At 39.5% G+C, this 22,799-nt stretch overlaps 1 protein-coding gene across 3 annotated transcripts; it reads left to right on the top strand.

Annotated features, from left to right (window-relative positions):
• Positions 1 to 13,937: 13,937 nt before the first annotated feature.
• On the top strand, positions 13,938 to 22,382 carry LOC149813497 (pectin acetylesterase 8-like). 3 transcript variants are annotated; one of them, XM_089992403.1, is made up of 14 exons: positions 13,984 to 14,030; positions 14,830 to 14,925; positions 15,710 to 15,831; positions 15,909 to 15,991; positions 17,203 to 17,332; positions 17,547 to 17,626; positions 17,794 to 17,880; positions 17,961 to 18,085; positions 18,210 to 18,270; positions 18,485 to 18,538; positions 18,618 to 18,695; positions 19,481 to 19,586; positions 21,789 to 21,934; positions 22,063 to 22,382. In XM_089992403.1, the coding sequence occupies exons 3-14, from the start codon at positions 15,714 to 15,716 to the stop codon at positions 22,189 to 22,191; spliced, it is 1,197 nt and encodes a 398-aa protein (XP_089848529.1). In that variant the 5' UTR covers positions 13,984 to 14,030; positions 14,830 to 14,925; positions 15,710 to 15,713; the 3' UTR covers positions 22,192 to 22,382. The 3 variants fall into 3 exon arrangements, with proteins under 3 accessions (XP_089848528.1, XP_089848529.1, XP_089848530.1); XM_089992404.1 differs by having other exon boundaries at positions 14,010 to 14,030; positions 14,830 to 14,914; XM_089992402.1 differs by lacking the exon at positions 14,830 to 14,925 and having other exon boundaries at positions 13,938 to 14,030.
• The last annotated feature ends 417 nt before the right edge of the window (positions 22,383 to 22,799 follow it).

Below are 22,799 nucleotides of genomic sequence, written 5' to 3'. Positions count from 1 at the left end.
GTCGAATATGTCCAAACCACCGTAAACGATTCCCTCTCATCTTATTTTCAATGGGTACAATGCCTACCTTCTTACATATCTCCTCATTCTGAATCTTATCTTTTATTGTATTTCCACACATCCATCTAAGCATACGCATCTCAGCTACACTCATTTTTTGAATATGATGTCTTTTGGCAGCCCAACATTCTGTACCATATAGTAAAGTGGGCCTAATAGTCATCCTATAAAACTTTTCCTTCAACCGCAATGGCATTCTACGATCGCACAACACTCTAGTTGCACTTTTTCATTTCATCCACCCAACCTTTATCCTATGATTTACATCTCCATCAATTTCTCCATACTTTTGAATGATAGATCCCAAGTATTTGAAACAATCATCCATCGATATTTCTTGCTCACCAAGCTTCACTACACTTCCATCACTACTTCGTTGCTTACTAAACCGACATTCCATATATCCTGTCTTACTCATACTCAACTTAAAACCTCTTACTTCCAATGTTTGTCTCCATAATTCTAACTTAGCATTAACCCCAACTCTAGACTCATCAATCAAAACAATATCATCAACAAACAACATACACCACAACATATTTTCTTGAATTGATATCGTAAGCTCGTCCATCACTATAGTAAATAAGAAAGGGCTTAAAGTAGATTCTTGATGTAACCCAACCGTTATAGGAAAATTGGTTGTCACTCCTCCACAAATGCAGATATTGGTTACTACTCCTTCATACATATCTTTAATTATACTAATGTACTTGAGAGAAACACCTTTTTTCATCATTGTCCACTAGAGAACGTCCCTAGGTACTCTATCGTATGCCTTCTCCAAATAAATAAAAATCATATGCAAATCTTTGTTCCTCTCTCTATTTCTCTCAATAAGTTGTCTAAGAAGATGTATAGCTTTCATAGCTGATCTTCTAGGCATAAAACCAAATTGATTCTCCGATATCATGACAACCTTCCTCAACCTAGACTCAATCACCCTCTCCCAAAGTTTCATAGTATGACTCATGAGTTTTATACCACGATAGTTTGTGCAATCTTGTATATCATCCTTATTTTTATATAGAGGCAACAAATGTATACCCATTATGATAAATCTAAACATCTTTAGCATTAATCCAATCAATATCCTTTATATTATTTGGTCCATTATGAAAAAAAGGCATTTACTGTACATAATAACAAGATTTTGCATGTGTCAGTATCGGTCACTTAATTGCATAATGTGCTAGCAAAATTCATTTCTCTATCGAAATTAATATGGATCGAATCATTAATCAATTTTTCGTGTGGTTGTAAGAGACGTTCCATTAATCTATATACTACGTGTCTGCAAACTGTTATACCCATAGTTTGACTAGAGCCAAATCAATTTGGATAGGGATCCATTAATACCAGTTCTGATTTATACTCGAACTTATTAACCCATACAGATCAAATTTTTAGACCCGATTTAGAAATAAGTGTGTTTAAGACCCAAACAAATTATATCTTAACTAATTTATACCCAAACATGTTAACCCATACAGGTCCATGATTTCAGTCGAAACTGAATTGAAATCAAATTTGATTTGGTTCAAGTCTAATTTTTAGACCCAATTCAAAAAATGGGTATATTCAAGTCCCAACCCATATATGTCTGACTTGATTTATGCTCAAACCCCTTAATCCATTTGGTTCTGTAATTTTAGTATGACCCAGACCAAATATGAACCCAAATCAAGTTGGGTCAGGCACCTCTCTCTCTCTCTCTCTCTCTCTCTCTCTCTCTCTCTCTCTCTCTCTCTCTCTTGCCTTTCAGTTGAACTTGACATTTTTCGTAAGACATTTTTCATGGAGGACATGTTTAATTTGCTACCCTCTTGGGTTCCAAACTGTCTAGTTAAAAACTTTAATTTTTTGTATTTTATATTTCTTTGCACGTCTAATTCCCCTATGGGATTTATATTTGGTTCAGTAGAAACTCAACCTTTAATTATATTTTTTATATGTTTGAAAAATCATTGGCCAAAGATGTACCAAATTTTTAACTTTCAAAAAGTCATACTTTTACGTAAAAAAAAGATCAAAAAATAAATCCTACTATTTTGGCACACCCATGAATCATATTTAGTCTTAATAATCTCTCTCTCTCTCTCCCGAAATGGATGCCTGAGAGCAAGAGTTGTCGGCCATTCATCATTGTATGTCTTTCTCGAAATCCCTTTCTGATTAGACCATTCAAAGCTTAAAGTCCAGATCCACTGAGCTTTCTTTGCTTCTGCAAACCTGTCAGATCAAGGATGAAATTCGATGAAAATAATGGGCGAGGGTAATTTGGCTTGCGGCTGGTGATTGCAATACTAGATTCTTTCACTCCTACGCTTTGCACCGCCACAAGAGGAACGCTATTCCCTCTATCTTCATTGGAGGAGTCAGCTACTCAGTCGACAATGTCTTACTAGCAGTTTCTCACTATTTCAAGACCCTTTATGTTGCTCAGGCCTCTGCCAATGGCACTATTGGTCCTCGTCTAGTCCGGGCTATTGATCAAGCTCAAGCCAGAGCTATGCAATCTAAGTTTGTTGACACTGAAATCATTTCGGCTATCAACGATCTTTCAGGATGAAAAGCTTCTGGCTACGATGGCTTTCCCATGGATTTCTTTTGTATCTTTTGGTCTTGCATTCAACATGACGTTATCAATGTCTTCGTTGAGTTCCATCGCAATTGTCGGCTGCCGGTTCACACGTATTTAGCCATTGTCTTTCTCATCCTGAAGGACGTGGCAACTTCTAATATCTCGAAGTTCCATTCGATTTCGATTATAGGTGCGCTCTACCGCATTATTGCTAAGGTTTTGGCCAATTGGCTAAGAGCCGTCGCTGCTCAAATCTTCTCGGACTCCCAGCTCATTTTTATCCCCCACAGGCAGATTCATCACTCCTTCATCTTGGTCTCAAAAGTTCTTCACTCTTTGCATATCAGCAGACAAGCTTTCTTCTCTCTCAAGCTCGACTTCCATAAAGCCTTTGACTCAGTCCATTGGCCTTTTTTATTCCACATGCTAGCCAACTTCGGTATCGGTCACCATTTCTCTCGATGGGTGCGCAAGCTAGTTTCAAATGCTCACTCTTTGATTAAGCTTAACGGAGCAAGAAGTAGGCAGTTAAAGCTTGAGTGCGGTATTCGGCAATGCTGCCCTCTCTCCTTTTTGTAATTTAATGTCATTGTCGAGGGTCTTGTGTTGTTTTTCAAGAGGGTTGCGGATAAAGGCATTATTGATCCCATCGACATTCAGGATTTCCCTCATCATATTCTCACCTATGTTGACGACATGATCCTTTTTGGCCGCGCTTTTATTCAACAGATGTTGAGATTCAAGCTCATCCTTCACCTTTTCCTCTCTCTTTCGGGTTTATCCCTTAATGACAGTAAATGTTGCATATCCATGTTCAATGCCTCCCCTTCATTGCTGGCCGACGAACAATTGATTTTTAGTTGCGCAACTTTGGATTTACCTATTTCCTATCTGGGTCTCCCTTTGTAAATAAAGTTCATTCCCTCAACTGCTTGGACTGCTACTATCCAAAAGGTCCAGACCAAAATTTCTTCCTGACAGGCTTTCTACCTTTTCATCGCCGGTCGGCTTACCGTTATTAGGCACGTCTTGTCCTCTATCCCAGATTTTTTTATGTCCATGATTTTGATGCCCTTAGGTGTGGAGAAGAAGTTCTCTCGTTTGATGGCGGATTTCCTTTAGTCTGGCTGCCAACCTCGGACTAAGCGCCACCTGGTTGGATGAAACTCGTTGGTGTTACCAAGGCATATGGCTGGTCTTGGGATTGTCGTTTCCAGACTAAAGAGTATTGCTCTCGTCGTGAAGCAATGATGGATGGCGCACTATCTAGGCAATCCATGTGCTCCTCTGCTCCATGCTAAGTACGGTTCCCTTGAGTTGATCCACTATAGCCATCGTCCCAGCAGGCTTTATATTTTGCACATGCGTCGCATGTGGCTTTAGGCCATGTCTTTCTTCCCCATGCAAGATGGTGATTCCAGACCAGACGCGCAACTTTTGCAATGGGCAATTGCGCCTAGCAGCGCTTTTTTACACCAAAACTCTTTATCGGTCTCTTCTTCCTCTTGGGGCTGACTGGCTTCCTGAGCGCCTTTTATGGGCTAATAGCCCAAGTCCCCGCTCTCGGTTCTTAGCCTGGTTAATTTTGCATGACAGGGTCCAGACATACATCTTCCTAAAGAAGGTGGGTTTTCAGTATCCGAGTAGGTGCGTTCTTTGCCAAGCGGCAGAAGAATCCACCTACCACCACTTTTGGGTATGTCCAATCTTTGTGGATCTATTTAAAAGTACGTGGAATCAGCCTGAAGTCATCGTGAGATAGGAATCCTTTGTGTTCGACCTTCTGTGGAGCCCGCCACAGGTTCATAATTGCAAGTGGTGGCGACTGATCTGGAGAACTTGGCTTTTTATTTCCTGGTGGGTTGTGTGGATGACTCGCAACAATGCAATCTTTCGTCGAATTCCGATTGCCTTAAATAAGCTCATCCATTGCATCTTGGCTGATGTGTACGCAATTTTGCGCCTCTCTTTCCATGTTATCCACCCCCTTCAGTCGCCCTCTCTTCCTCAAGACCCTGGCTGATCTCTGTGTTCTTTTTTTTTTTCTGTTTTGCCTTCATGCTTTCGGCCTTTTGTTTTGGGTCTGTTGTTTGCTTGCGAGCTCAACTCTTTATTGATCCCCTACCTTGGTAATATTGATGTTTCTTTCGTCTCTCTCTCTCTCTCTCTCTCTCTCTCTCTCTCTCTCTCTCTCTCTCAACCGATGGCTGAGACCTTTATTGACTAGTATCATTATAAATCAGCCCGAATCCACACAAAAAAGAAAACAATTTAAAGGCACTATAAGAAAAATGTGGATTAGCGGCGGATGTTATCCGTCGCTAATGTGTTTAGCGATAGATTTGCAATGAAAAGCGTCTGTCGCATAATCTTGGTCGCTAAAATGTGACAGAATTTATCTGTCGCTAATTAGCGACAGATTAGCGACGGATCATCTCTGCTGCTAAATAAGGACTGATTTGGTTTTGTGAAGGAATGCATTTCGTTGCTAAAATTTAATGATGAATATTTATCTGTCGCTAATGTCCATCGCCAATTTAGCTAGGGATTAGCGATAGATTAAATACTGTTGCAAAATATTGACTGATTTAAATTGGCGACTGATAATATCCAGCGCTAATCCATTACAAATTTAAAAAAAAAAAGTTGAAATATGAATATCGAGAAAAATTTCTCGTTATACAATTTATATAACCTGTGTATAAAAAACAAAGTACACATAAAAAATACATATACAAAGCAGGTGAAACAACTTTAACACAAGTTATAAGTTAAACAAATTTAACAACCTAGTACAGTCCTTGCCAAGTTCTAATTAGTTACAAGTGAACATATACAAAGAGTTTTGTTTGAAACAACAATCTTAGAGAAACAAAATAAACACATGAATCTAATCTTCGCCAAGATTCGGGGCATCATCCTCTTCATTGTCTCGATCTGCCCCTCCATCCATGCCTTCATCAGCTCCTTTATGCTGATCATCTCTAGCATCCTACAAGAGAACCGAAATGTTAATATTAATAAACAAAATATAATGAAATAAATTATATGCAATGCACCTAATCTAATGAATTCAAAGTAAATGGCTGAATGACACATAGACTAGCAATAAAGTGAAGGACAATAACAAAATTCAAATATGTGTTCTAAAACTGATAAAAATTTTTATAGTGATTCAATCATGCAAATATGTGTTCTAAGGTTGTCAAAAAAATATCACAGTGATTCACGCATGCATATAATGTTTATAAGGTTGTCAAATAAATGTGTTATGTATCACAATCATGCATATATGTGTTATAAGGCAGTCAAAAAACTTTCATAGTGATGAAATCATGCTTATATGTGTTCTAAGGTTGTCAAAAAACTTTCATAGTGATTTAATCATGCATATATGTGTTCTAAGGTAGTAAAAAAATTTCATAGTGATTCAATCATGCATATATGTGTTCTAAGGCAGTAAAACAATTTTATAGTGATGAAATCATGCTTATATGCGTTCTAAGGTTGTCCAAAAACTTTCATAGTGATTCAATCATGCATATGTGTGTTCTAAGGTTGTCCAAAAACTTTCATATTGATTCAATCATGCATATATGTGTTATAAGGCAGTCAAAAAACTTTCATATATGTTAATATCTTGCTCATATATGTTTTAAGGTTGTCAAAAAACTTTTATAGTGATTCAATCATGCTCATATGTGTTCTAAGGTTGTCAAAAAACTTTCATAGTTATTCAATCATGCATATATGTGTTTTAAAGTTGTCAAAAAACTTTCATATTGATTCAATCATGCATATATGTGTTATAAGGCATTCAAAAAACTTTCATATATGCTAATATCATGCTCATATGTGTTCTAAAGTTGTCATAGTGATGAAAGAATGCTTGTATGTGTTCGAACTACAAAAATAAGAGCATATGAGAAAATGATGTGGTATGTATTATAAGATTTATTTTACTAGCTCAAGTATGCTTCTTTATCACTTGTTTGACTTTTATATTCTTCTTCTTCCTCCTCTTCGTCTTCTTTTTCATTGGGCGTCCATCCACTTGGTATATCATTTGGATCACATTCTTTCATACGTGTATCATCAGACAATGGAGATGTGACATGCATGCCATGTGTGACATCTTGACCATAAGAGAAGTCATACATATCATCTGATTGATAGTAATCACCTTCTTCAACAGTCTTGTCTTCCTGTAACTGATCATACTCGGGGTATAGTTTAGACTTCATCTTGCAAACCGCCCACCATTCATTTCTATCTGACTTCCTTGTATTCGGATATGAAGTATAGTAAACTTGTTGAACTTGCGATGCTAATATGAATAGTTCATATGTTCCAAACCTTGATTTATGATTCACCTCCACAATGCTTGAGGCTTTGTTGACTCTTGTTGTTGTGGGATCAAACCAATGACACTTGAATAAAGTTATCCTATTATTTATGCCTAAGTAAGTCAACTCCATTATTTCTTCTATAGCACCGTAGTAGTCAAGTTCATTTTCACCATAATTGCTACCCTTGACACACACGCCACTATTCATCGTTGACTTGTTTATACTGTAGTCTTTTGTATGAAATCGATAATCATTTACGATGTATCCGTTGTAACATTGCACAACTTTAGTCAGACCATTTTGTAAATCACATATTCCTTGGTCATTAACATCACCATGGCGGACCTACAAACATAAACAATGACTGTAAACACGATAAATTAAGTAACATATTGTTGTTTACACAGAAAGAATGTATGTCATCGTCCTTACCAACTCTTTCAACCATGCCACAAACTTATTTTCACATTCTTTTTGTAATTCTGAATCAATGAGATGGGAAAGTTCTCTTCTCAACTTCAGATCAAATCGTCTGCACTTAACAAATAATTATATTATCGAACCATGTACGTAGAGAACTTAGTGTAATATATTATGTATACTTACTCGATGTAGGGGTTGATCTCTGAGCAGTTAAAAAGGATATAGATTTGTGTTGTGTCTTGCTCTCGATCTTTCAAGAGAATCATAAGAATGCTATGATGAAGAAAATATCTAATTTATTATGCATTCGTAGTGAATGTAATGATTTGATATCACACACACACACACACACACACACACACATATATATATATATATATATATATATATATATATATATATATATATATAAATGCCATTCAATCACAAGAACTATGATGCATGCATTGATAACTTAATATTTTCGTGTGCAAAACCATTCATTTGAAGCATTGATAACTTATCATTCATTTTTATCTGCAAACTCATTCATAACATGATACATTCATTTGAAACATATTTTTATGATACAATTTCACATGGAAGGCATAATCAAATTGAAAATAGCTTCATGCAAGCATGAATACAGTCACATCAAACATTGCAATACATTTAAATCATTTATATCAAAACAATGTCAAACATGTACCTACAACAAACACACTCCAATATCCCGCTAACTACTACCATGACTAGCATGGAATTCAAACTCCAAAAATAAAAATACTTCTATTTTCATACATTAAAATCATGCTCAGCATGATCTCCGAACTCCATCAAAACAGTCTTAGATATCCACAACTAAGTGAGTGTGCGAACAGAAAAGTGTTGCATCCAAGAAATTAAATAACCTATGATGCGCTTGCATCACTTACTCACCACGGGTATTTACCCGATTTGCATTGCTTTTGCCTTTATATTTTTTTCTTATTTCTTTTTGCATTGCATTTTTAACTGCATGCGATGCTTAGCACTAAGCATCGTGCAATTAGCTCAGTTATGTATCTGCAAAGCACAAATATACAAAACAATACAATACAAAATAATCTACGCCCTCGTGTCTCTTAAGACAGGGAGGGGGCTCGGCCCCTCCCTAGCAAAAAAAGAACAGGTAGGGGGTCGAGCCCCTCCCTCGCATCCCGTAAGACAAGAAGACAGGGAGGGGGCCGAGCCCCTCCCTCGCATCCTGTAAGACAGAGAGACAGAGAAGGGGCTCGGCCCCTCCCTGGCAAAAATAGAATAGGGAGGGGGCCAAGCCCCTCCCTTGCATTCCATAAGACAGGGAGACAGGGAGACAGGGAGGGGGCTCGGCCCCTTGCAAAAAAAGAACAGGGAGGGAGTCGAGCCCCTCCCTCGCATCCTGTAAGATCGAGAGACTGGGAGGGGGCTCGACCCCTCCCTAGCGAAAAAGGAAACGGAGGGAAAGAAAGGGCTCACCGACCGACGAAAAAGGAAAGAGAGAGGGGAGTCAGGGGTTACCTAAAAGGAGTCGGCATACGAGAGAGACCGGAGTCAGGAGAGGGAGACGGGGTGAGATCGGAAGGGGGTTGCCCAACGGGGCTCGTCGGTCAAAAAAATGATGAGAGCGAAAGAGAGGGGAGTGGAGGTGAGAGGGGGACTGAGTCGAAGGAGGAGGTCGACGGGCGATGGATGACGGGCGGCGGGCAAGAGATGAAACAGAAAGGGGCTCGCATTAGGGTTTTACGGGGAAAAATAGCGACGGATTAGCGACGAAAAAAAATCTATCATGAATCTGTCGCTAATTAGCGACAGAGTAGTGACAAAAAATTTCTGTTGCTGATCCGTCGCTAAGTTGCGACAGAGTTTGAGACAGATTTTTTTCGTCGCTAATTCTGCAAATAATTCGAATGTTAGCGATGAATAATTTTCTCTAGCTAATCCATCGCAAATTTGTGACAGAAAAAAATCATCATAAATTTTTGTCGCTAATTAGAGTTTTTCTTGTAGTGAGATGTCCACATGAAACCTATAAAGTCCAAGAGTTTTAAGCTTGGACAAACTCCACACAGCATTTTGACCTTCCTCCTCCAAGAAGGTCCCCTAAATAGAAGCAGCTTCATCAGAGGATAGAGAGCAAAATAATATGGGGGGCAACGTGTAGGATATTTCAGAATAGTTTCAACTCTAAGTGTAACCCAGCTTGACACAATACACTAATGAAGGTTTTAGTGGGGCATTAATGGAGAATTAGTGGAAAGGGAGTTAAGTGAATCTATAGGGTTCACATACATGAGTGCCATATATGTAACCCAATCCCCCCCCCCCCCCACCACCACCACCACACACACACACCTACTAATGCCGCACTAAAATCTTCATTAGTGTCTTGTGTCAAACCGGGCCACACTTAGGGTTGGAACCGATCTGAAATATCCAACACAACCTACCTCCGTAGGTGTCATGACTGCCAAAGATGCCAGCAAAATAGTTAGTGACTACATGCAGAACTTCCAATCGAATCACCAAACTGCAAGGACTCTCGTCCCGAATTTAAGCCACTAAATAGTGAGGTGGGGCCTTAGCTGTTAGATAGGCAATCAAGGTTCAATTCCCATGGGCATCACCTTGCGCAAGCCAATGCACAACATAGGCCTTAGGGGCAGCGGTCCTAGCCTCCGAATTTTAAGTTGCCAGCCCAACAACCATAGGTATGACAGGCTGAGCCAGCACGACCGGATCTTCGTGCTGGGTGCAGTTTCTTCATGTTATAAACCCATAAAAAAAAGCTCCAGCATCATTCACGTGTGTGATGGTTGATAGGTCCTTTAGGGTACGTTTGATGAGCCATTCTCAACGTGATTCAGACAAAAATTACGCTAAGAACGACGATTTTCAACAAACGTTAGACACAGCAGACGACGTTTCGTGTGTCTGTCGTGTTCTTATTTCTATGTTATTTTCGTTCCACCCTCCCCCCTGTTACAAAAATAACAGGAACCAATGGAACGAAAATTTCTCGATGGGCGTGCCGAACCATCTCGCTTGTGCCTCCTCCCGACGTCTCTCTCTCTCTCTCTCTCTCTCTCTCTCTCTCTCTCTCTCTCTCTCTCTCTCTCTCTCTCTCTCGTTGCGGTTTCCAGCAAGCCTCGACGTTGCTGCCTCCTTATTATTCCGATCTCTGTCATCGGCGACCTCACAGGTACCCACTTCCCTTCTCGTCACCGGCGAATCTATAGGGGAACCCGACATCGATGACGGTGCCCCCTCTTCCAGGTATTTTCCCTTCTTCTGTTTGCCGAAAGGCCAATAGAAGGCCGCCGACCCCTGCCGCGCCTCCCCCTTGCTCTCTGTGTTCGCCAGAAGGCTGGCAAAAGGCCGGTGGCCCCCCTGTCGCGCCTCCCTCTTCTCTTTCTCCCCTTGTATTCTTTTTCCCTCTCCTTCATTTTCCCTCTGTTGTCGGAGGGTTGGTAGGAGGTTGGCAGCCCCTCTGTCGTGCCCTCCCGCTCTCTCTTTGCCGCCTATTCACGACTTCGACAGGGGTAGTCGCCCCTGCTACCGTTTGCTTCCCGGCATGCAGGGGTACGCCCCTGCTGCCGTGGCTCTTCTCGCTAGGCAAGGGCACGCCCCTGCTGCCGTGGCTCTTCCCGGCAGGCAGGGGTACGTCCCGAAGATCGAATGTGGCTCTTCCCTGCGGTTCTTTATCCTTTGGAGAACGGGTTCCCAGCTAGGGTTTTCGATGTTGCCAAAAGGTCGGAGGCGAGATCTACTGCCGGCGTGGTGGGGAAGGCGAGACCTGTCGTCTGTTCAAGTTGTCCACACATTATCGTCACACAACGGACATTTGGAACATAGCATTTGATTACGGTCCAAACAAACGTTGGACTTGGAACAATTGTTACAGAACGAATAGAACAAATGTTCTGTTCCATTCTTTTTGTTCATTTCGTCCAACTATGGACAATCCATCAAACATACCCTTAGTTCTCCCTCCCAATCACTGATTTGAGAAAACTTTACTAGCTATTTTGTAGGAGCCACTCCTTGTTGAATGACTCGAATCGGATTAGCTTTTGGCGAAGTCTAAAAGCAGCCCAAATCCCAGCAATGGGCTCCCTCCATGATTCGTTTAATAAGATCACACAATTCTGGTTCCCGAAGCCACCAATGCTCGAATCGAAACGACGCCAGACCTAGAGATTAAGTCCCTGTGTGAGAAACAAAGCCCCATGATCAGAGACGGGTTGATTCGGTTCAGAATCAGAATCGGCCGATTCCCTCAAATCCTTTTGAAAATCTATTCAGAGTCTGATACGATTATGGCAACGTTGGCTTGAATCTATTTTCCATTTTACAGGTATATATCTTTTTCGACAATTCATTACCACGTAAGATTATTGAGCACGGCTTTGTCAACAAGTCTACGTGGCGCCAATCAATGAGGCTTGATCCAATAATCTCATGTGTCTCGTTAGCTTGGAGGCAGCCAATGAGGTGGCGCCACGTTGAGTGGAGCCTACATTCATCCGCCTTGGTTCATCCCACACACCTTGTGGATACATAAGGTGATGATGACTGAGCAACGACTGCCTAGAAGGCAGGAAGGACTTCAAATGGATCGGACCAGGTCAGTACTACACCGATTCTCAATCCAAATCTATGATTCTGTATACCAGATCTGAATTTGAATCTGGATTCAAAAAAAATTCCCATGACGTAGAGGTCAATCCAGATCTAAAACGTCCCAATTCAAATAAGGTTGAAATCATGTGTTTTTCATGTGAAGATTACAAATGGATTAGAATGAATTCGATCCAAATCCGAAAATAATCTGAACATGTACATCCAAATCCGATTGGAAAAAAAGACTCTTTCAGATCTTGATTCAAGAAATCCACATACACAAATAAGTTTCCGGATCCAGATCTGAGGTCGGACCAAATCCGATCCATTTTCACCTCAAGTGGAATGGAAAATTGCGGGGCTTGGACCCGTAAAAAGCAGGTGTTCTAAGGGAGGGCTTTGTAATAAAAAAAAAAGTGCAAAGCTTTTACTGTCAAGTATGAACCAATCAGCGTGACTGCCTGGGTTAAATGGGTCCCACCGCTTGACCAAATCCAGTCACATCACCCCAGCTGTAACCATCACTATCCCTTGATTGGATCACCAGGCCCAAATCCAACCGCTTATTTTATGAGGATAATTTCTTTGATGCAGACCCACGTTTTCCCACAATTTTTCATATTGACCACCTTCTTTTCTGAAATTCCAAACATAGGCTGAGGTTTTTCAGATAACGCTCAAAGACTAGACTGTTTAAAATACTAAAAACACCTTTTAACTTGAGTTCAATACTCGTTAAATCTAATTCTTGGTTCAATTTTAGAAGATTAGCTTTAGTTTTAGACCTAAATCCAACTGAGTTCTCGCAATAGAGTTCCGAATTAGGTTAGAAAATGAGACCTCAGGATGCGTGCGCAGGCGTAATCTCGATCTTCCTTTACATTGTTATTTTTACTCCACTTTCTTGGGGGGTAATTCTCCTAGAATTGCTTTGTTTCGTTTAAATTATTTCATCAAACTTTTCTTAATCAATCTTCTTATTTAATGATATCATTGAAAATCTTGTAAAGACATTCTTATTTGACATAGCTATTTGGTGTAGGGAAGATCTGAGCCAAAGCAAAGATCCGATTAGAGCAAGTAGGCCAAGCTGACAAATGAAGAGATGTCCCGTTGCTCATCCCAAGGTATGGTGATTTTATATCAAAATAGATTGGATTAGCCTGATTTTGTCCAAAACCAACTGCAATGCTTATTTGGTTTCAACTTGTGCGAAATGGGTCAGATCTATTTTGGACCTAGGTCGAAACTCTAATCCGTTTTGGTCACACTTTAGCTTATAACAACTGAGGTTGGTTGAGGACGCAAGTTCATAACATATAAGGTGATTAGGTAATTCTACAGTGTTTCAATAGGGAATCATCTATTTTTGAAGGAGGGTAAAATGAAAACTTTAAAACACTCTATCAGGGATTTCAGAAAAGGTGGCCCCTGATACGAAATTTCTAGCAAAGGTCGGTATGCATCAAGAAATTTTCTTCGCGCTTCACTCCCCCCCTCCCCCTGCTCTTCATTCCCGTTTAAATATTTAATTAATGATTCCGATCTCTTCAACGCGGAAAACTAAGTGAAATCTCTGTCTTCTTGCTTCTCGCGACCAAATAATTTCTTTCTTTACTTTTTTTTTTTGGTTTATTCGGAAAAGCATTTAATTCACCGTAATGATCTCCCGAAGAAATTTTTTTACCGTGTTTGAAGGAAAAAACGATCCCTTTCCATTGGCATTTCTTTTCTGGTTTCTGATTTTCAACGTACACAAGACGAAAATGGTAAAAAAAAGACTGAAAAAGAAATAAGAGATAAAAAGGTGAAAAAAACGGGCGTCGGAGTAGATTCGATGGTGGATCGCTAAAGTTTGGAATCGTTTTCAATCTCCGTTTAAGTTTTTTCTCCTCTCCATTTATCCGTCTTTGTTTTCGAAGCTCAACGTGGGAATTTTCGGGCGGAAGGTCGGAGCAGAGAAACGGCGAGAAAATTGCCGGGAAATTCAAAATCAGGTAAAAGTTCGAGTTCGGCTAGGTTCCTCTCGTCGGATCTCCGGCGTAGATTACGGCCGGGATGTTCAAAATCCGGCCGGTTTTGGAGTTCTTCTGTTTGAGTGACTCTGCTTTTGCTCAGTGGAGCTAGACATTTTGCTTCGATCTCAATCGGAGTGTTCCGCTCTTCAAACTCTTTTAATTTGGTAGAAATGGATTGGTTTCACTGAGATTTTCCGGCAGCTATCCGGATCGTGAGGATTGGATTCCGATTATTCTCTGTCTTGTGTTTCCTAAGAAAATTTTGAGAGTTTACTCGTTAGTTCAAATTTTAAGTTCGTTCGGAACTCTCTACTGAGTGTTTGATTTTCTGTTTTCTAGTATTTTGTTTTGTTTTTTTATGATTTATGTTGTTTCTTGAGAAGGATACTTCCGGAGTAAGATTTCCGGAACTTATGGTAGAGATCGATTTCTTAGAGCCCTTAGATGGCGGCAGATTCTTGTTTTCTCATTCCTAGGGGAATTAAATTGCATTTTCTCTTCCTCTCTGAGAAATTTCTGATCCCATTGTGATTCCGTTCAGCTTTAAAATTTCCCTTTTTTTTCTTTCCGTTGGCGAAACAATCGGTTTCTTGGACGCCGTTTTCTCTCGGAATGATTGTCTGGTGCAAGCTCGATCGTAGCTGCCCGGAAATTTGTGGGCTTCGATTTTCTTTTTTCTTTTCTGACATTCTGATTTAGCTTAGTACAGCTTATTCAGAGAACAGTGGAGCTTAATCAGAGAATCACACGGTTCTGATATCGGATTGTTCCTTTTCAGCTTCAGGTTTTCCGGCCAAGTTCGCTGATTAGTACTCTGCCTGATCGTTTTCTTGTGACCTGTGTGCATTTGAGTCCATTTTCAGGTTGATAAAATGTAATTAGCTTAATCCTCATGGATACTTATGCTTGGAGAAATTTGCATTTTTCTGTAACATGGAACCACGTCAAAAATCATATCCTCTTACTGTGTGAATCTGTTCTTTTTTTTTTTTCCTGCTTTTGTAGAAAAGATTTTCGATGAATACGATATTTGCCTGTTTTTTTTAATTAAAATTATGATTTTCTTACATAATCTCAGAATTTTTCACAAATAAGCTCCGGGTACTTAATACGAGAAAATTTCAAGTGCAAACTACCTTTCTTTCCTTTCTTTTCATTCGGTAGAAATGCTGGTGTGCCATCATAAAGCATGTGGTTTTGAACCTTTTGGTTTTTTCTGTTTCCCTTTATGTCTTCCCTCCTTTTTACTGTGGGTGGGTTGGCTGCCAATTGAAATTCACGTCTTTTGCCTCATAAAAACATTGTTGCCCTACATGAAATTTGAGACGTGAAGTGGGACTCCGATGGCTTGGTGGTTGGAAGTCGTGATGGCATTAATGAAATGAGCTCTTCATGTGCACATAGACTATGCCAATCTCTGTAAAAGAGTTTGTTGTTTGGGGTTCTTAAACACCCCCTACCCCCAATCTCTGTGAAAATTTTTCATTGCTCAGCTTGTTTTTTGGTCATTACAAACAAAGGTCTTGAAATTCTTTTCTAGACCCAATTGAGATGCCATTGCAAAGATTGGTGACCAGTGTTTTCTTATAAGAAATTCAATTGGTATCTGTATGATCATTGATTGATTTCGATCCCTTCGGTTTTCTTTCTATTTGCAGAGATATGCAGGCAAACAGGAATGGGCTTTTAAGGCTTCTAGTGGTTGTACTGGTCTCACTGAAAGCAGATGCATACCTTGTGGGCATGACCCTTGTCGAAAATGCAGTAGCAAAAGGGGCAGGTCATTAGCATTCCAACTTTGCATATGAATCGATGGTTTGGTATCATCTCCTTATCTAAGTTTGCATTATTGTGCAGTTTGCTTAGATGGAAGCCCGCCTGCTTATCATCTTGACAAAGGTTCTGGATCAGGGATAAATAACTGGATTGTCCACATTGAGGTGAGCCATTATTTTGTTTATGGGGCCTTTTAGAAGAGCCTTGGTCAAGGAATCCCTTTTTCCCGTTCCATTCATCTGTAGTATGTTTACTTGTAATTCTTAGATTATGATGAAGTTTGTGACAATGACCATGTATCACAAGACAATCTCCTATTAGTTTGTCCAGCTCACATCCCACCTTGCTTGGATTCATGCAGTAGTGTCATCTCATGCTACTCGACCATATTATGCTGGTGGTGCTCACCTGAGCTAGAGTAGACGGTTTGCTAAATATTGAGTGGAGAAATTTTATCCTGACCCTCTTTGCTATAAGTTCATTTTCGTCTGCTTAATGCACTGAATGTTGTTTTCAATTGTTTTTTATTCTATTGACAGTTAAAAAAAATCACAGGTTAAAATATGCATTCTATAGATGTTTTAGCTTAGTGATGTGAGCATATTTGAGGTTTTAGGAAGAAATGGTATCATGAAAGGAAAAATCATGTAGCATAAGTTGTTAAGGATCAGCAGCCTACATGTTATATGTGGATCAAACTTTTTCTTCTTTTCGTAGCTAATTTGTAAACTATAAGGCACAAATTGTGATTTCCTTGAGAGGTCATGTATCTCTTTTGGCCTTTGAGCATGTTTCACTTTGGACTTCCTGTGAAATCTGTTCTAGTGATGTGCTTGTGACTACAAATTTGTTGATGTACAGGTGGGCAGATGGCTTACACAAATTCTATATCTCATGCTTAGGATTTCTAGATATAGTTCTCATGCCATCTTTAAAATTCATGTCAAACATAAGCTATATAGGACCGTGTTTTGTGTTCAAATTCTAAACTAGTGCTATGTTTATGCCTGTGGAGAAAATTGATAGAATTTAAATGTCATGAGGTAGTACCCAATATTTACATCTAGTTCCCATTGCTTGCCCTAACATGAGAAATGCCGCTTGCCTAGGTTCTTCACCCTTACTGGTTCACATGATTGTGGCTCACATTGTGAGATCTAGGTTTTAGGTTGTCAATTACTTTCCTGTGTTAATTCCATGACTAAAATGTTTTTCCCAGTTACGTCAAAAGTTTATGAAAATTGCTAAGCGACCTCTCCTGAGGCTTTATGGTTGTTATCCTTCACTTAGAAATTTGAACTGTTTCTGTCATCTGCTGATGTAGCCATAGGTCATATCTGGTATTTTACACAATCTAATTTGATCTGTATCTTAGGGTGGAGGGTGGTGCAACAACATCACAAGTTGTCTTGCACGCATAAATAATCGTTTGGGCTCTTCAAAGCAAATGGCCCAGGAAATTGCATTTTCAGGCATTTTGGGGAATAAAGCATCACTTAATCCAGGTAATGTATTTTGCTCCAGTCCTAAGTTGCCACAAGCAGCATAAAGTACTGTGAGCACACATGTTTTTCGTGAAGCAACTCTGTGAACTATATACTAGAAACCAATTAATTTATTTTTTCTCATCTCATTATGCCTTCTCTTTTTATTTTGAAATCTTCATTCAAACTTCGATGTCAATATTTTTCCAAGTGCTATGTTTATATTGCTCTCCAGATTTTTACAACTGGAACAGGGTCAAGGTTCGTTATTGTGATGGAGCATCATTCACTGGAGATATAGAAGAAGTAGATCCCGTAAGTATTTAGTATTTGTCATTTCCCGGTAGTCTCTTGACTTTAATTTCATATACTCATCAATCTGTTATTTGTGAATGCATATTGACATTGAATCTTGAATGCAGTTTAATTATTCTCACAGTCCTTTTGATCATGGAATTGAACCATTGTGTTTTCTACATTAGGCCTTGAATCTTCATTTTAGAGGAGCCAGGATATTTCTTGCTGTAATTGAAGATTTATTGGCCAAGGGAATGAATAAAGCAGAAAACGTATGCTTCAAATGCACTTATTTATTTTTATAATTTGTTGCTACTGCTTCCCATAATCGTAACCTAGGAACACAATACAGGCTTTATTGTCAGGTTGTTCTGCTGGTGGGTTGACATCAATACTTCATTGTGATAGTTTTCATGCCCTTCTACCAATGGGTACCAAAGTAAAGTGTCTTGCTGATGCTGGTTATTTTATCAATACGTAAGCTCCCAATTGTGATTCTGGATAACAAATGAGATGTTATACGTATTATTATAAGGATATATGTAACTTGATTAGTTGCAAAACTGGTTCTCTAGTAACACTTAATACTTCAATGATGCAGATTGGATGTTTCAGGAGCCACTCATATAGAAAATTACTACAATGAAGTTGTAACTTTGCAGGTATATCTCTAATCTATGCTTCTTCTGAACTCATGACTGTGTCCAACGATTTCTCAATCTTCCTAGAACCTGTAACCACTGTTTATGGAAAGTAGCACCTCCAGTGACGACTTCCAAGTCTTCGGAAAAGGATCTTGTTTATAAATAATGTTGATTGTTAATTAGAATGGTTCCTATGATTTCTGGTTCTGAGCAATGTTTATGTCTCTTACAGGGATCTGCAAAGAATTTACCATCATATTGCACATCAAGAATTAAACCAAGTTTGGTACGCTATTTTCAGGATCTTCCCCTTGTCGCTCTATTATTTTGCATTTTATTTACCACTACATTGAACTTCACTGCAGTGTTTCTTTCCACAAAATGTCGTACAACAAGTCCGAACACCAATTTTTATCTTAAATGCCGCATATGATTCATGGCAGGTATATGGTTGCATGTTTCTCTTTCACTCTCCATTTTCTTCCTCTCTGGTTTCTGTCTCTTCACTTACAGTGTGCATGCACTATCTGGATCTTAAATGAATTCAATGTTTGCAACTATTTGGTTTTAACACCCTAGATTTGAAAGACTTGCAAGATTATCTACTACCACCGAAAATCTTTTTAAATGCCTGTACCCGAGAAACCACTTTTAAATTATCCTAAGAAAACAATTGCTGATATTATCTGGCATGGATTTGCATACTGTGTCAATGAATGCCCTCACCTATTCATGCATTTTCAGGTAGATGAGACAGTATAGATGGGTTTAGCGCTGGGCAATGGGCCAGCCTATTGCTGGATGCCCACAGCCCGCCTGTTAGACCCATGGCCCTAAATGGGCTGGGCTGGTCTAGGGTCAAAAATGGAAAATTAAATAGTGTCACAAGATGATTGGTTCAACGTGTGGTCTAATGAGGGTCATTTCTTGATTGGCATTTCTACCCAATGAGGGCCATTGCTTGATGCAATGGCAAAGTGCTTGGGCTTTCAAGCATATGATTAGGGTTTGAGTCCTGAGGACAGCCATGTCTAGCAAGAAAGCTGGAGGTTGGGCTGGCTGTGGTCTGCACCTTGCCAGCACCCTCGCACGCAGACCCCTCTGTGTGGCCCTTGTCGCTGACTGTGAATGCGCGATAACCTGGAAACACCTGAGCAGAGAAGAACTTATGTTAACAGTTGGCTCATAAATTGATAATGTTCTGATTATACCATTGTCCATTTTCCAGATAAAGAACATCTTGGCACCAGGTGTTGCTGATCCTCATGGACAATGGCACTTCTGCAAGCTAGATATCAAGCAATGCACTCCAAGTCAGATCGAAACAATGCAAGGTTTACCTCCTGATTGATTCTAGTTATATTTGAGCTTGCTTGTTAGTGTATGTCATGATGTGAAAGTGTTTGAATATTTCTTTCCAAATTTCATGAAATCCAATATGCATATCTTAATAGGTTGGTTGGTAAGATGGTTCAGTCTAGCATAACATTGCCATAGTCTGCATACATCAAATACCAAAAGAACTTATAACAACCACATTCTGCATTAAGAACAATTTGCAGATTGTGGAGTCTTTTGTCATTCTTCTGTGCTTTCCCTTGACAGCCAGGTGTTTTTACCCCTGGATCATTCTCAAATAACTGACTTGTTATTTTTTGTTGTATTTTTAACAATTAACTGTGAAGGAATGGATACTAACTCTAGCTGTGTATGAGTTCTGCAGCCCATTGAACCGAAAGTTGAAATGTTAGCAATGGTACACATAGGTCACCTGACTGAGATAAAATTCTATGACTTGTCATCGAATTAGTGATGTTATCTTATGCAGAACAGATAAAAATGAATCAAGCCCCCCATAGTTCTTTATAGGACCTATTTAACAGATGCAGCTATTTGTAAAGTAAAATGTGCATTAGTTTAAATTTCTAAGCAAAAGAATGCAAATTTGGCTTGTTCAATTAAAACAGCTACAAATAGAACTCATAGGTTGGAGAGTGCCATAGCTAATGTTCAGAAAAAACAAGCCTTGCTATCTTCATTGTAAACATTGTTGGGTGTTTTCATAAATAAAATCATAAAATAGAAAGGTTCATTTTTTGTTTAGAATGTAGGATGGTGGCAATAGGGAGCTTTATGGATATCCATTCAAGGACTTTTCTTTTACAGCAGCCTTGGATCATTGACACTATGCTCTTCTTCTTTCTGAATAGTTACCCTTGTGAATTTCTTCTCTCTATCCAGCCAAAAATAGCTATTCCTTTCCAATTCAGAAGTGCTTGTAAAATCTGTGATCAGTATTCAAGTACAGGTGCTTATAATCTGTTAGTCCAATTGGCCATTCAACATTTTTTCTGTTATGGCCCACCACTTACATGGCCAACACTAACTTCAATTGGATATGCCTAAGCTTGTAGGGTAATCCAACTCAACAGAATCAACTCAAGTTGACTCTCGGCAGACCTGGGTTCCAGTACTGAACTCCAAGTCTTTTGAACCCTTGATGTTATGAGTAGATATCATGGTACATGCCTCTACAAGTATGCGTGATTTTCTTTCAGTCATCATCAACAGATTTTCTTCCTTTTCACTGTTCTGTTCTGCACCTCAATTTAGTTGTCTTGTTTCTTGAGACGTTAAACCAAACATTGCCAAGTCCCTCCACCTTAGGTGACAGCTTTTGTTAAGGAGATAAATATCCAAGATCTACTAGTGTCATTAATAGTTCAAGTTAAAGGTGCGGAAGTCTATTTTTATCCAAGTGTTAAGCTTAACTATGTATAAAGAGATTTCACCAACTGGGGCTCCGCTTGTTTGGTAGGAGCTGTTAGTGCACGTCACCATGTGTTGGGACGTTGCAAGTTCAAAACCCAATGGTATGTTGTGTAACTGGTGGGGGTCTGCCTAACCCCAGCTTGCCTTTTAAAAAAAAAATGTATAAAAGAGGTTTGAGTCGTTTGATCAAGGAGTCCTTGTAACATGAATGTACTTTTGTACTCTTATAGGATGTTTGTCACTTCTTGTAAAAGGTGTCTTTGTAAACTCAATTAGGAATTGGATGAGGGATATTATTGCCTAGGGTAGCCAACATGTTCTTTCATGTTTCTTTTCTCTTCCTCTCTACTTTGCCTCTTTTTGTCCTTCACTTGAAAGGCTTAAAAGGCTAGGTCTGACGCAAGCAGTCAAAAAAAACTTTGCAAATGAAACGAGCACAACATCCTAATGAACAGGGAAGATGTACCAAAAAACACAAGGTTAAATTTCTATTTAAATTTTCGTGCAATTTATTGAAAAATTGTTGATGGTTTGGCACCGTATCAGATCAATGACGAGTACACTGAAAACACCAAAGAGGACTAAATGTTAGAGAAGCTTCTTCACTCTGTTTAGTGTTCTGTATGTCGATGAATTATTTTTATCTCCACTTTATTTGAGGCAGCCATAGGTGCATTCATGTGGGCTATTGCAAGTGCTGGTGCAGCGACTTCTTTTTTTATACTATTTTAATTTCCGTTGTAAGTGTAAAGTTATTATTTCAGGGTTTAGGCAGGATTTCCTAAGAGCACTGGAAGGAGTTGATAAGGATCCAGCTAGAGGCTTGTTCATAAACTCATGCTATGCTCATTGCCAGTCAGAGATGCAGGAGACGTGGTTGGGGTCCGACTCTCCAGTGCTTGACCAAACCGTAAGAACACCACTCAATTCTTTCTATTTTCCATATTGACAAAATAATGCAAAATCAATGATTTTATTTCCCTAGTATTGCAAGTGCTCTTGATTCCTTGTGTTTGTCATTTTTTCTGGAAACTGCAGCCGATCGCGAAAGCAGTGGCGGATTGGTTCTACGATCGTAGCCCATTCATGAAGATTGATTGCCCTTATCCTTGCGACTCGACTTGCCACAACCGAGTTTTCGAACCATCTCAAACTTCCTCAGCATAGCAGACTTACTCGGCCACTCTGGTCACATTCTTATGCACGATCATCATGCTGAAATAAGTTGGATGGACAATAAGCGTCATTATGATTATTAACGAACTATCAATAAGCAGTCACAGCAAAATGATCTGTGATGTGCCGCTATATTGTTCTTACAGCTACAATTTGAAACAATAAAAAGAGTAATTATGGTACTACGTGGTCATTCACACACACACACAACCCACTTTGTCTTGAGATACTTGAATGCCATGTTTATTAGATCTGCATTGTTGGTCTCGGTGATTAATGGTGCATAAGGAGCCACATCGAACGCATTTCTGGAGATGGGAGTTAAAATATTTACACCATTGCTCATCTAGAAACAATAGCCCATCATGTGGACAATTAGCTTTGCAATTAGAGATTTAGAGCGTTTAGCTTGGTATATTGTTTGCAAATGCTTGGACAACATTCCCTGTGGCCAGAAGGCTAGTACCTGCGGTTTTGCTGCCGAAAAGTGTGGCGGTCCCCGTTGGGTATCACCTCTAGTGGTCTAGCACCTTGGCAGGTTTCCCCTCCATCAGAAGAACGTTTGGGAACAGAACTCATGGGTTAGTTCGTATTCTTCG

This window comes from Nuphar pumila, chromosome 16 (assembly GCF_984573655.1).
Source record: "Nuphar pumila chromosome 16, dmNupPumi1.hap1.1, whole genome shotgun sequence".
Lineage (NCBI taxonomy): Eukaryota > Viridiplantae > Streptophyta > Magnoliopsida > Nymphaeales > Nymphaeaceae > Nuphar > Nuphar pumila.
The sequence above is the reverse complement of the archived record's forward strand: the minus strand, read 5'-3'. Positions and strand labels throughout refer to the sequence as shown.

Coding starts and splice junctions, on each gene's coding strand:
- LOC149813497 (XM_089992402.1), top strand. CDS start 15,714: ATGCAGGCAAACAGGAATGGGCTTTTAAGGCTTCTAGTGGTTGTACTG. Junction 18,086..18,209: donor GCTGGTTATTTTATCAATAC/GTAAGCTCCCAA, acceptor TCAATGATGCAG/ATTGGATGTTTCAGGAGCCA. Junction 19,587..21,788: donor TCAGATCGAAACAATGCAAG/GTTTACCTCCTG, acceptor TTATTATTTCAG/GGTTTAGGCAGGATTTCCTA.